The sequence below is a fragment of the Panthera pardus genome, unplaced genomic scaffold, assembly GCF_024362965.1.
Source record: "Panthera pardus isolate Hobbes unplaced genomic scaffold, ASM2436296v1 HiC_scaffold_27, whole genome shotgun sequence".
In the NCBI taxonomy this organism is placed as follows: Eukaryota; Metazoa; Chordata; class Mammalia; order Carnivora; family Felidae; genus Panthera; species Panthera pardus.
In genome coordinates, this window is record NW_026526843.1 from 113,090,605 (window position 1) to 113,104,588 (window position 13,984).

Sequence of the window (13,984 nt, forward strand, 5' to 3'; positions counted from 1 at the left end):
GATTAAGGTCACAGAGCCCCCACAGTCTCAGCGGAATGCCTCGGTTCTCTAGTTCTTTTGCTTCCTTCCAATGTGTAGCGTAGCTAAAGGCTGCTTATGACTTGGAAGCTTTAAAAAATTATATCTAACTTTGCAGATACCAACATCGGCATGCAAAACATTTGGTCAGTATAGAAAAACACAAAAACGTAAACGTTAAATTACTCAGAATCTCACCCCGAAGATATTGTAAATCTACCATTCAAGATACATTTTTGCTTATACTTTCCAATCTTTTGTTCTATATATAATTTGAACAAAATTGGCTTTCTGTCGTACTGAGGTTTGCTTTTTTCTTCAACGGCATATCAAGAATATTTTCCCCACGTGGTCACATTTTCTTCTGGGGCATCGTGTTTGATGACTGAATAGTATTGCCTCTTATGGATTAAGGTTGTATGGTTTAGCCTTGTAAGTTGCTTCTAATCTCCTGTGATAAACAATGACGGATGATAATATTCTATGGAGATATCGAGACCATAAAAATATATATTCAAGGGTATGCGCTATATAATAGTGATAAAAATAGAAGCATCCTCAACGTCCACATGTCGAAAAGCAATTAAATATCATATGGTCCAGGGTCGCCTGGGGGGCTTAGTCGGTTAAGCATCTGACTCTTGATTTCAGGTCAGGTCATGATCTCACAGATCGTGAGTTTGAGCCCTGTATCTGCACTGAAGCATGAAGCCTACTTGGGATTCCCTCTCTATCCCTCTCTCTGTACCCCTCCCCCACTCATTCTCTCTCTCTCTCTCTCTCTCTCTCTCTCTCTCTCACACACACACACACACACACACACACACACAAAATAAATAAATAAACTTTAAAAATATGGTATGATACATTAATTCAGTAAGACAGTATACAGCCATTTAAACAACAAGATATCGGGATGAGCACTGGGTGTTGTATGTAAGCCAATTTGACAATACACTATATGAAAAAAACAAAACAAAAAACACGAGATAGTTCTATATTTACCAAAAAATAAAAAAAGTGAAAAATGCCCATGGAAAATGGGGCCGTGCAAAAGCAGGTATATATAATGTAACTCCGTTAAAAAACTTTTAATTCCACTGTAGTTAACATGCAGTGTTACATTAGTTTGAGGTGTACAATATAGTGATTTAACAATTCCATGTATTACTCAGGGCTCCTCCAGATAAGCATACTCTTAATCCCCTTCATCTATTTCAGCACTGTTGTGGGAACAAACAATAAATGCACATATTTATGCACGTGACTGGGTATACGTAGGATTAGTTATGGAAGGGCATCTATCAAACGTGTTGGCCGTAGTTACTCCTAGTGCTGAAAATGAGGTGAAGGGGTGGGGGACAGATTCTACTTCTCCCTTTTGCCACTGTTGCCCTATTTCTTACAATAAGCATATATTATTTGTATAACTAATAGAGGGGAGCCCTCTATGTTTGCCTAGAAAAAAGCAAATGAATAATGACTCTTAACAAAAAAGGAAAAGAAAAATTATGGAAGCTGAAATTTTGGATATACTTTACGGGAAAACTGTACACATCCAAGGTGTGTTAGAGTTGTGTATTGTAATTTAAAATGTCAGGAAAAGCTGGTTTTGAAAATCATTCTTGGAAATATTAATGATGTTAATGTTTATATCACGTTAGTGATATATTTAACATATGAGTATATTAGTAGAATAGAATAGAGATATTAATAGTAGTAACAAATAACACTTTCATAGGATTACACAAAACACCTTCCATACTTCTTTCCTCAGGCCCCCTCAGCTTCTCTAGACACCACAAGACATCCAGAAACTGCTGGCACTGGGTTCCACCTGTGGCTTAGACCTTCCTTTGGATCATCAGGACCAAGGTAAGGCACAGGCTTCTGAGCTAGAAAGAACTTGACGGTATATTCCCCGGATGCTGCCATAACGGCCAATACTCCCGCCTTGAGAACAAGGTGGGGATCAGTCCCCCTGTCCTGGGAGCTTCTCCCCGCCCTATGAGGCTGCGAGCTCAGAGAGCTACACATTTGGGGTATCGGTGTAGGAGACTCAGCGTGTGGGTGGTTGGAGTGTTGGTAAGGAGTACACAGCCCAAGGGACACCTTGACAATGTTGAGGGTCCCAGAAAAGGAGCACTTCCTAATATTGAATTGTGGAGAAGACTTAAAAGCAGATCCTCCTGGGGCGCCTGGCTGGCTCAGTTGGTAGAGCATGTGACTCTTGATCTTGGGTTCGTGAGTTTGAGCCTCACATTATGGGAAGAGATGACTAAAAAAAAAAAAAACAACTTTAAAACAAAACTCAGATGGTCCTATGGTGTTTTAGGGCTATGTTTTGCTAAATATAAAGCTAGCCTTGGTGAACTCTGCAGACCTCCTTGAAATTGTATTCCTCCTCAGAATTATGTGAGTTTATGTTGAATTGACACAACTTTATAGCTGTATTTTGTCTCAGTTTTGAAATCTACTTGCTCTCGGGACTAAGATGACCATTTTGAGGGCAGGTACTATCCCATTTATGTCAGTATCTCCTACAAGGCCTTGGCATTTAGCAGGCACTCAATAAACGCTTGCTGAATGGAAAGGCCAACATGTACATACTCGTTTCCTATGTAAACCCATGAAACTGGCTCTGAGGCTCACATAGTCTGAAGATTCAGAATAAAGAAAATGGAAGACTCTTTTAAACTGCTATCATAAGATAATTAATTCCAAAATGAACTCATGGCACTTCCTCAACATAAAAAACTTCTGCACAGGGAAGGAAACAACAAAATGGAAAGGCAACCTATGGAATGGGAGAAGATATTTGCAAATGACATATCAGATAAAGGGTTAGAATCCAAAATCTATAAAGAACTTATCAAACTTGACATCAAAAACTAATAATAATCCAGTTTTAAAAAATGGGCAGAAGACACGAATAGACATTTTCCAAAGAAGATATCCAGATGGCTAACAGACACATGAAAAGATGCCCAACATCACTTATCGTCAGGGAAATACAAATCAAAACTACAACGAGATATCACCTCACACCAGTCAGAAAGGGTAAAATTAACACAGGAAACAATGGGTATTGGCAAAGATGCAGAGAAAGGGAAACCCTCTTGCACCTTTGGTAGGAATGCAAACTGGTGTAACCACGGTGGAAAACAGTATGGATGTTCCTCGAGAAGTTAAAAAAAAAATAGAACTACCCTATGACCCAGTCAGTGATTGCACTGCTAGGTATTTACCCAAAGGATACAAAAATGATGATTCGAAGGGGCTCAGGCACCCTGATGTTTCTAGCAACACTGTCAACAATAGCCAAACTGTGGAAAGAGCCCAAATGGCCATCAATTGATGAATGGATACAGAGGATGTGGTATATATACACAATGGAATGTTACACGGCCGTGAAAAAGAATGAAATCTTGCCACTTGCCACGACAGGGATGGAACTAGAGGGTATCATGTTAAGCGAAGTAAGTCAGTCAGACAAAGACAAGCACCATATGATTTCACTCATATGTGGAATTTAAAAAACAAATAGATGAACATATGGGAAGGAAAAAAAAAGAGGGAAGCAAACCATAAGAGACTCCTAACTACAGAAAACAAACAGGGTTTTTGGGGGGGAGGTGGGTGGGGGCATGGGCTAAATGGGTGATGGGGATTAAGGAGGGCACTTGTGATGAGCACGGGTTTTGTATGTAAGTGATGAATCACCAAATTCTACACCTGAAACCAATTTTACCACATATGTTAACTAGAATTTAAATAGAAACTTGAAGAAAAAAAAGTAATTTATCTGAATCATAAAGCGGTGATAGAATGCCAACCAAGAGAATCTCAGAGTCTACTTTCGTGCCTTACTTGGTAATACAGAAAATTTAATGACACGCCAACAAAAATTTTCCTGGTGTTAATGCTATGCCTGTTTGTGTTTTTTAAAATTTTCTAAATGTTTATTTATTTTTGAGAGGGAGATAGAGTGTGAGCAGAGGAGGGGCAGAGAGACAGGGAGACACAGAATCTGAAGCAGGCTCTAGGCTCCAAGCTGTCGGCACAGAGCCCGATGTGGGCCTTGAACTCATGAACCTTGAGATCATGACCTGAGCTGAAGGTGGATGCTTAACCGACTGAGCCACCCAGGCGCCCCTATGCTATGCCAATTTGAATGAATATTAAGAGAAAATCAGAAAGGCCTAAAGGAGCTTTGATTGAGTTAAAAAATATAATATATACATAATATATACATGTATACATGTATATACATCCCAATAATCTGGCTATACCATGTTATATTAGAATATTTAGGACCTTTCATGGAATTTTTTTAGAAGTTAAAAAATATTTATCAGAGTTTTGAAAGAATGAAAAGGGACTTTGGGTAATTTCTGAAGAACAACTATATCTTCCTAGTGAAGAAATGAGGTGAGACATGTTTCATAGGTGGTCAGAGGCAGTATGGGGAAGAGATCCAGGTTTCTAACCCCCCAATTCAGAGCACGTTCCATTTCACCACAGTGCCTTCAATTCTGATGGCATTTAGGTGTGAATGGAGACCCCTCTTTCATTGCTTGCCCCTTTGGAACTGGCTTACCTCGTCATCCCAAAGTCAGACACTTTCACGGAGAGATCACTGTCAACCAAGCAGTTCCGAGCCGCCTTTGGAGAAAACACAAAATTACCAAACAGTTAAAGTGGCCAAGAATCTCCCGACATCAGGATCCAGCACTTTCCTTCTCTTTGGCAGAGTTCTCACCCAATCTAAGATTGCCTATCAAAACCCCAAATGTTGAGACGCTGTCTTTGTGTCCTTGGCAATTTTTCACAATGAAAATGTGCGCCCCTAAGTATTTTCACGCAAGCAGCCATCCTTTTCAAACGGCATGAAAGGTATCGCACGTCAAACACAGAACCGCAGCTCGTCCGCGAGAAGGGAAAAATTATTTCTAGGGGTTCCTTCTCCACCACAGGGGTACCATGCATCAACAGGCGCTTTGAAGGCGTAGATGCTGTACCGGCCTAGTGTGCGTGGCGGGTTTGCTGTTCAGAGCAAGCGGAGCTCTAAAGATAAATACCAGTGCCTACCAAGCAAAACGTCCCCCAACCCACCCTGACCCGAAGACACACACAGATTTCACTTCCTTCTGGTTTTGTATTTCTCAGTTATGGTCTTAATTGACTGCTTTGGCCCTGAGCCCTCCCGGGAGTAAAGGTCAACTTGGATTTAATTGGTTCGGAGAAACACGAAATTGACCAAACTCTTTCCTTTGTATCCATCTTCCTCCACACCACCACACAGCTACATAAATCCTGATGGCTTCTTTTAGTCTTTCTGTACTGCAAATATTTTATTTAGAAATTGTGGCTTTTATTACAAAAGCGTCATGTGCTTGAGCAAGTCACAGGTGAGCCAAGTGAACGTGTGTCACCCTTGTCACCCTTCCCAACGGCCCCATCGCTGGAGGCGGGGACCGTGGATCGCTTTCTTTCTCTGAGCGTCCAGTGGCTCTGCTTACCAAGTCCCTGTGTATGAACTGGTGGCTCTCCAAGAAGGCCATGCCTTCGCACACATCATAGCACATTTCTAAGAGCTGAGAGGTTTCAAGTCCTTTTCCGTGACTCTTCAGGTAATTAAGCAGGCAGCCATTAGTTATATATTCAGTCACTATGTATATAGGGTATCGCTTTGAACACACTCCGTAGAATTTCACCAGCTTGGGGTGGCTGAGTTTCCTGGAAACAACAGATTTTCAAAAGTTCAGTACTGAATTTCCACACTCCATGTTGCAGATGTCCTGAAAAAGAATCCCTCTCAGGTTTTTGCTTGTTTTAATGTCTCCCCTTCTACTTGAACAGAGAAAGAGAGGGAAACGTTTTGGATTTTGTTCTGGGAGCATTAGCCTTTGAAGGCAAGGAAAAAAGCCGCCTCCTGTTGGATCTTGACAACCCCAACAGCAATTTAGCGGTTGTGGGAGCTGTGCTCGCCTTTCTTACAGAGAATCAGGGAAGCAATGGCCTGCTGTGCCAGATATCCCATTTGGTCTCCTGGCATCTGGAGACTTCCATGGCTGATTTGGAGAAAGCTCCACACTGTAACGGCCATCGCTTCCAGTTCAAAGCATCTAACTAAGTTTTGAAGTCCAAACCTTTCATTCTAAAAAAAAATTATAGCAGAACATGAAGGGTGTAGGAGAAAGGAAAATAGTTGCCATGTTAGGGAAGTGCGATTAGGCATGATTTTTTCTTTCTTTTTCAAAAAAATCCATTTTATATTCTCATTACATTATCTTTCAATAGTCAATTTAGAAAATAGTAACTACATGACATAGCCCTTCTGGCAGGTCATGACAGATGGATAACCTGCTGTTACGGTGTTCATCCCCTTGTCCATGTAATTGATCAGTTTGCAGGCTGATTCCTTAATGTTCACATGCGTAAAGTAAATCTAATGTCGATTTTAGAATTTTTAAGTAAATAAGCATTTGTTAAGTAGTTATTTTCTTCCTTCTTTTTTTATGTTTATTTATTTTTGAGAGACAGAGAGTGAGCGGGGGGAGGGACAGAGAGACAGGGAGACACAGAATCCGAAGCAGGCTCCAGGCTCTGAGCTGTCAGCACAGAGCCCGACGCGGGGCCCGAACCCACGAACCGTGAGGTCATGACCTGAGCCAAAGTCAGACGCCTAACCGACTGAGCCACCCAGGCGCCCCTATTTTCTTCCTTCTTAGCATAACTATAGGGACATGCCTTTGGAGGTTATTCAAGGTCATGAGCTTGGATATGCCTCTTTCAGCTGTTTTAGACAATGGCATGGAACCCGGTATTGCTTCCTTCAAACAGAAGGCTAGTGGTGGGACACAAGTCCATCGCCCAATAAAAGCTGTTCCTGGAGCAAATTCAGTCACTGACCATGGGGCACGTGATGGGAACACCATGTCAACTGATACTGCCCACACGACAGGCCTCAATTTGACCATCACATCTGGGATATAACATTTTCCCTTTAGGATACGGTTTGATTTCTTTCTTTATGACCAGGTGATTGGTCGATGGCTTTTTATGATTCTGTGTGATGACCAGCTGTCTAATTGCAAAAAAAATGTGTTTAAATGGATACCATGACACAGGGTTTACACCACGAGCCTAAGGGAGTTTCTGCTAGATTTTTCTTTGCTACAAAAGGAGGACACTGAGGGCCTCCTCCCCAGTTTTGAGGGTATAACTGCCAAAAGCAGGATAGGCTACATAATTTGTAGGGACCAGTACAAAACGAAAATGCGGGGACCCTTACTTAAGAATGATTAAGAATTCCAAGATGGTGACCTCACAGCAGGAAGCCAAGCGCAGAGCCCTTCTAAGTGGGCCCCCCCACCCCAGGCCGTGCAGGCCGCATGCCCGTGAAGCCAGCCCTGGGCAGAGGCTTGTGTGCACATACTATCTCTGCTTCCAAACCATCCTGCATTTGTGGTCAAAGTGGTTGTTCTGACTCTCCTGGTGCCTTTGGTCTTCATGAAAGAATGACTAAGGAAATGGACTCTGGAATGTCTGCCTGGGTTTGCATCTCTGCTTTGCCACTTTGACCAGCTTGGTGACCTTGAGCCCATTATTTAACATTTCTGTGCGTCAGTTTCCTAGAAAACAAAGACAACAACATCCGTCCTAGGCTTCTTACGAGGATTGAATACATTAAGATTTATAAAGTGCTCAAGGAAATGCCTGTAAATACCATGCAAGTGTTGAAGTAAAAAAATTTAAAAGTGTCATTACTCTGCAGCAGGCCAGGATTTGTGATTTTGACTATCTTTGACCAAAATCCTGCTGTGACATTGTTTGTGTTGATTCGTTCCCTAAAGGCAGGATGACCAGCTGTCCCACTTTGCCTGGGACTGAGGGGTTTCCTGGATCACAGGGCTTTCAGGGCTAAAGGAGGAAAGTCTCGGGCAAACCCGGATGGTTGGTTCCTTTTCAAAGTCTGGTTCGCCATGTTTACAAGAAGAGGTAGAATCATTAAAATAATTCTTTGTATTTACATTGATGAGAGAGAGAGAAGGGAGGAAGGGAAGGAGAGAGAGACAGAGAGAAAGCGAGCTTAGAAAGAAAAAAAAAACCCACATCTGCATTGTGGGCTGTTTTGGGAGCCAAGGCCCATTAGGAAGGTATCTTCATTTACCAGATGAGGAAAGAAGTAGGGCGAGAAAGCAGTTTTGTCAAACTGTACTGAAGGTACCAGAAAGGAAAAGGATATTGCCCGTAGGGCATTAGTTTTCAGTATTGCTTTAGCCCTGGCCACTAGAGGCTCCTACCCTTGGGCTTGTGCTTTACAGGGCCCCATTCTGTTCCTCATCCCACCATGCACCTCCCCAAAGGACAAGGAAGCTCAGAACCCATGCTTCCCTTTTTCTCGATCACCCTTGGGGTACCAAGACTCTGGAATCCCCCATCCACGTAGTCCTGAGGCCTCTTCCAGGACCTGTGTAGACTCTTCCCGGGCCAGTCACGCTAAGAGTGAACCACGCTATTGGTGTGCCTTACCCCTAACCAAGATCATTCGCTGATGGATAGTTGTTTGTGGGAGACACAGAGGGAGCCCGGATGTACTGAATGCTATGTCTACACCTAAGTACTGAGTACAGTGCAGGACAGAGCTGGGGGTGGGAGGAGAAAGGAGAGGGGTAGAGTTGGGAGCAGTGGTATGGGCCAGAGGCTAGTTTCTCTAAAGAGTCTTGAGAATTCTAAACTTGAATATGGCCTCTCAGATTGTTATGAAGGTATACTTGTCAGAGGAGCGTAGAACCGATTTCATTTAAAGGTGCGTCAGCTTGATTTATAACTTCTAAATATACCTATGATGCGTGGAGTCTTGCTCGAGGCCTTGCAAATGTTAGGGACACACCTGTTAGCATGAATGTCCTCCCATGGTAAGGGCCAAACTGCCATTCCTCAGAAGAAACTTACATCATGGTCTGGGCCTCCTGGAAGAATTCATCTTCTGACATGGAGCCCTCCTTGATCATCTTAATGGCAACGTCATACTGTCCCTTCCATTTGCCCAGGTGGACCACTCCAAACTGACCACTTCCTAGTTCCTTCAGGAGGGCAATCTCTTCTCTTTTCAGTTCCCATATTCCTAGTAAGGCAAGACAGACACTCTTTAGGATGAAAGTAGAAGGCTTTGGGGCTGACAGCTTCCCAAGTGGTTTCTTCTCCAACGAGTTTCACATTGGCAACATAGAACAGTAAGACTTTTTAAGTTGATCACTTAAAAAAAAAACAAACCCTTAGAGGTGTGGTCTTATGACCTATGAGACCACACGATAATGCCACCAGGACAATACTGTTCATGAAGCAGCTACAGTCATTGACAAAAAGGCTTAGAACACTTTGCCAACTGGAGGCATCTTGGAAACACCCAGTGTCAAAACGTGCTCGATGCTCTTAGCTTGGTAAAAAATATCATTACATTCTCTTATACGGCAAACTAAACTGTGATGTGGGTGGATGTCCTTATCCTTAAATACACAAGGTTGAACACTGGCTCCCCCGAACGGGCCCAGAATCCCGGAAGAAGAAAGGACAGGCGATGGGGTTCTAGAGGCTGGTGATTGGGTCTAATAACAGGACAACTTTGACAGTCTTTTTGGTAAGGCTGAGGAGATTACACAGTTAGTTTCAGAGTACAGAAAAGTTGTGGGGTTTTTGTTTTTGGTTTTTTTCTGGAAAATGGTCAAACATATTAGAACTGAAGCCCTCCCTGGCACAACCTGAACACAGACCTCCTTCTGGCCTTCCTTCTTTTCTTTTTAGTAAATACATATATACTTTTTTTAACCAGAAATGGTAGGAAATGGAGTTTAAGAGCTCAAGTGTGTGTCCATACCACTTCCCAAGGACACGGAGACGGGAACCTTGTTGGCCTTGGTCGACACAGGGTGGCGGAGTCGTGTGATCATGCCTGCAATGGAATCAGCACCGTATCATCACATCACATCACACCAGTTCACACCAGTTCACACCTCTGCTTGTGCTCTCTCCAGAGTAGCTGGAAAAGCACAGAGTTCAGGATGTCATGATGGAGAGGGAGGATCCATTCTGACCGTATTCATCCTGCGTTGGATTGATTTGCTTGACTTGACTAAGTAGCTCAATGTAAAAGCAAAAATTAAAAGAGTAAAACAACTTTAGGTAATTTTTAAAAATCCCATAGAGTTGGTTCCTTGATGGGATCTTCCATTTAAAAAAATTTCCCATTTTTACTCTGCTTTTTATAGTCCTATATTTAAATACCTGTACACGTGGCACATGTATTTGGTTTACAAACTCCAAACAGTGCAGAAGGGCACAAAATAAAAGGCAAACCACTTGATTTTTAAAAATGGAACCTATTACTAAGTTGCATTAAATGGTCAAGTCATTTTAATGGCTTACATCAAGCAATGATAAAGCTGGGTTAAAGTAATCACAGTATTTATAGTGTTTTGAAAGAACTCATTCAAAAAAATGTTTCTTGCTTAAACGTGTGATATTTTCCAAGTCCTGGGAGCTGTCACGGATGTCCTTTTCCTCTCCTTCCTTTTTCTACATATTTATTTACTTTTTATATGTGTGTGTGGTCTCCGAATGTTTTAAGTCCCAAGCCTTTAATCGGCAAAAAGATGAGCGCACTCCTGCAAAATATGTACATACAACGGCTGCTGTGTTGACACATGATGTGATTCACAAAATACACTCACGATAGAAAACTTAAGAGAATGAGATTCTTAGAAATATCTAAAGAAACATTTTAATGTTTTCTTTCTATACCCTGTGGAGTTTCTTGTGCATCTTCTGTAGTGAAATCGTTCTACTTGGAGATGTCTGTTCATACAATACCTTTTCCAAAGGGCACTTTCTAGGTGTTAGAGGTTAAATATACAGTCGAGGAAACTGGGACAAAGGAAAAATACAAGAGCCAAAATCAAAGCCAGGAGTAAGGCTAGGTCACCTACACGCATGTAATCTAGTCAGACTTGCACACATTTGACGCTGAGCCCACAGCTTATTTTTACTCACTGATGGAAGTACATCCAGTCACTGCCCATAAGTGGCACTAGTCGAGAAAAGACAGTTAGAGGAGACTTCCTTTGTTTTTAGTTTCTTTTTTGCTAAGCTTATTGAGATGTTGTCGGCATACGTAACTTTAAGGTATGCAACATGATGATCTGACGTGTGTATATACTGTGAAACGATTACCCCTCAGGGTGAGTTAACACTGCCACTAGAAGGGATTTCTATACATATACTCGCTGGTCGCTTAGCCAAAATCTAAAAAGTAATAGCACCCAGTGTTGGCGAGGATGAAGGATATTACGGTTGGTGGAAGTGTACATCTCTGAAAAGCATTGGAAAATGTCTAAATTTTGAATGTTCTTAACCATTATCTTAGACATCTCACTTCTAGGGAATTTGGCTACAGAAACACTAATACAGATACACAGAGCTATGTGTACAGGACTGTGCATTGAAACCACCAATTATAACGTGAAAATACTGTATGTATCAACATAGGTTTAGGTGAATAAATTATGGAGTGATTCTACAATAGAATCCTATGAGTGGTTAAATAGAACAAAGTGAGCTATATGCATGTGGATGGAAAGACCACTAAGACGTGTAGAGTAAAGAAAGCAAACTGATTGGGGCGCCTGGGTGGCTCAGTCTGTTAAGCATCTGACTTCGGCTCAGGTCATGATCTCACAGTTTGTGAGTTCCAGCCCCACGTCGGGCTCTGTGCTGACAGCTCGGAGCCTGGAGCCTGCTTTAGATTCTGTGTCTCCCTCTCTCTTTCTCCCCTCCTCTGCTCATTCTCTCTCTCTCTCTCTCTCAAAAAAAAAAAAAAACAAAAAACATTTTTTTTTTGCCTGGGTGGTTCAGTTGGTTAGGTGTCCACCTTCAGCTCAGGTCATGATCTCATGGTTCGTGGGTTCAAGCTCCGTGTCAGGCTCTGTGCTGACAGCTCAGAGCCTGGAGCCTGCTTTGGATTCTGTGTCTCCCTCTTTCTCTGCCCCTCCTCCACTCATGCTCGTGCACACTCTCTCTCAAAAATAAAATTGAAACATTAAACATTTTTTTAAAAAAGCAAGCTGAAAAGTAGTTTGTGTGGAATGATCTCACCTTTGTAAAATATAATGTGTATACATATACATATATAATTTATTTATATATGTAATAAATAATAGGGGCACCTGGGTGGCTCAGTTGGTTAAACATCCGACTTCAGCTCAGGTCATGGTCTCACAGTTCGTGAGTTTGAGCCCCTCATCAGGCTCTGTGCTGACAACTCAGAGTCCGGAGCCTGCTTCAGATTCTGTGTCTCCCTGTCTCTCTGCCTCTCCCCTGCTTGCACTCTGTCTCTCTCTCAAAAATAAACGTTAAAAAAATGTTATAATAAATGATAAGTGTTAGTATCAGCATAGAAAAAAATTCTGTCAGAATAGACAACAACTTGTCCATGGAGGTTCTCGCTCCAATGTAAATATTTTTATAATGTTTGAAGTTTGTAATCAACTTATTCCTATAAGCAGAACAAGACTGCAAATATTTTTGTAAAGAGAATCTCTAACTACTTTTTTTTAATGTTATTCGTTTCTGAGAGAAAGAGAGAGAGAGAGAGCAAGCAGAGGAGGGGCAAAGAAAAAGGGAGACACAGAATCCCAAGCAGCCTCTACACTGTCAGCACAGAGCCCAATCTCATGAACCATGAGATTCTTACCTGAGCAGAGATCAAGCATCAGATACGTAACCAACTGAGCTACCCAGGCGCCCCAAGGATCTCTACTTCTCAGTCACTCAACTCACACAACTTCATTTTTCTGGCATTTTAGAGTGTATGATGTGATATTCCAGGAAACATAGGCTAAAAATCACAGCAGGTATATGGTTTGAGAGCATTTTTGTTCCTACTTTTCATGGCTCCCGATATGATTAAGAATGTTAGGAGGATCCATAGTACCCAAGAAAATTGATATTTATCAACAAGGACCCGTAAAAGAACAACTGAAATAAATTACCTGCTGAATTGTGTTGATGATAGTGAATAAGCTTTGGAATGGAATCAAAACAGTAGTTTTCTGCCAGGTACAATTTGTTCTCAGCATTTGTGTGCACATGGTAATGCTTGACAGTTCCTTTTTTATCACTGGTAAGGAAGAAAGAATGTTAGAATGTTTTTCATTCTCAATTGAAGCTTGATTAAATCAGGGTTAAATAATTACTTCAGATGGCATTCACAAATTTTGGAGAGGGAAGTCAGAGGGGAAGTCTCAGTCTTGACACCTCTTGGTTTTCTAGAGCCATCCATGACAATCGGTAATTATGCAAGAGAGTTCCTCTCTCAACTCAGTGTATCTTTTGTGCCATAGAGAATCCGTGTACTATAAAATTCCAACTTTCGGCACTGTTCCTCCCTTAGGAAGTCTAAGACTGGAAGCTTCCTTTGATGATTGAGAGCCCTGCAGGGTTTCAGGATCATTATTCTGAACACCAATTCTCTTTGAGGATAATAATGAAGATTAAAACGTGAGAGACAAGGGTGATTAGGCTGAGGGTGCTCTCATCCAGGCCTGGGCGGGAGGCTCTTTGGGAATGGAACATGCAAGATGAAATGCTGGGGGTGCCTTTACTTCCTCATATGAACTTGTACCTTTGCCACATAAAACATGTTTTTCCTTTTACTCTACCTTTGGAACATAGTGGTGAGTTGAGGCACGCTGATTTAGGCTAATCGGGAATAATATGTCTGTCTTGGGTTTTAGAGTATGGCCTAGCAGTCAAGAGTTGGGCTTTTCATCCAGTTCTCCTGTTCGCTAGATACCTCATCTGGTTGTTATAAAGATTGGTTGTTATAAAGATTTTATATAAGGCAATTTGCACTATGCTTGGTCATAAGAAACTGCTGATAAATTGTTGTTGCTCTAGTGCCAGC

The 13,984-nt window shown here is 41.8% G+C and overlaps 1 protein-coding gene across 4 annotated transcripts in view; it reads right to left on the reverse strand.

Moving 5' to 3' along the window:
• Positions 1 to 13,984, reverse strand: part of BMX (BMX non-receptor tyrosine kinase) — a 52,262-nt gene that overhangs the window by 7,251 nt on the left and 31,027 nt on the right. For all 4 annotated transcript variants that reach the window (XM_053891817.1, XM_019417960.2, XM_019417959.2 and 1 more), the window contains exons 12-16: positions 13,071 to 13,198; positions 9,902 to 9,976; positions 8,980 to 9,151; positions 5,541 to 5,757; positions 4,619 to 4,683 (exon numbers count right to left, since the gene is read on the reverse strand). In XM_053891817.1, coding sequence (XP_053747792.1) covers positions 4,619 to 4,683; positions 5,541 to 5,757; positions 8,980 to 9,151; positions 9,902 to 9,976; positions 13,071 to 13,198 — 657 coding nt within the window. The remainder of the gene's footprint in view (positions 1 to 4,618; positions 4,684 to 5,540; positions 5,758 to 8,979; positions 9,152 to 9,901; positions 9,977 to 13,070; positions 13,199 to 13,984) is intronic.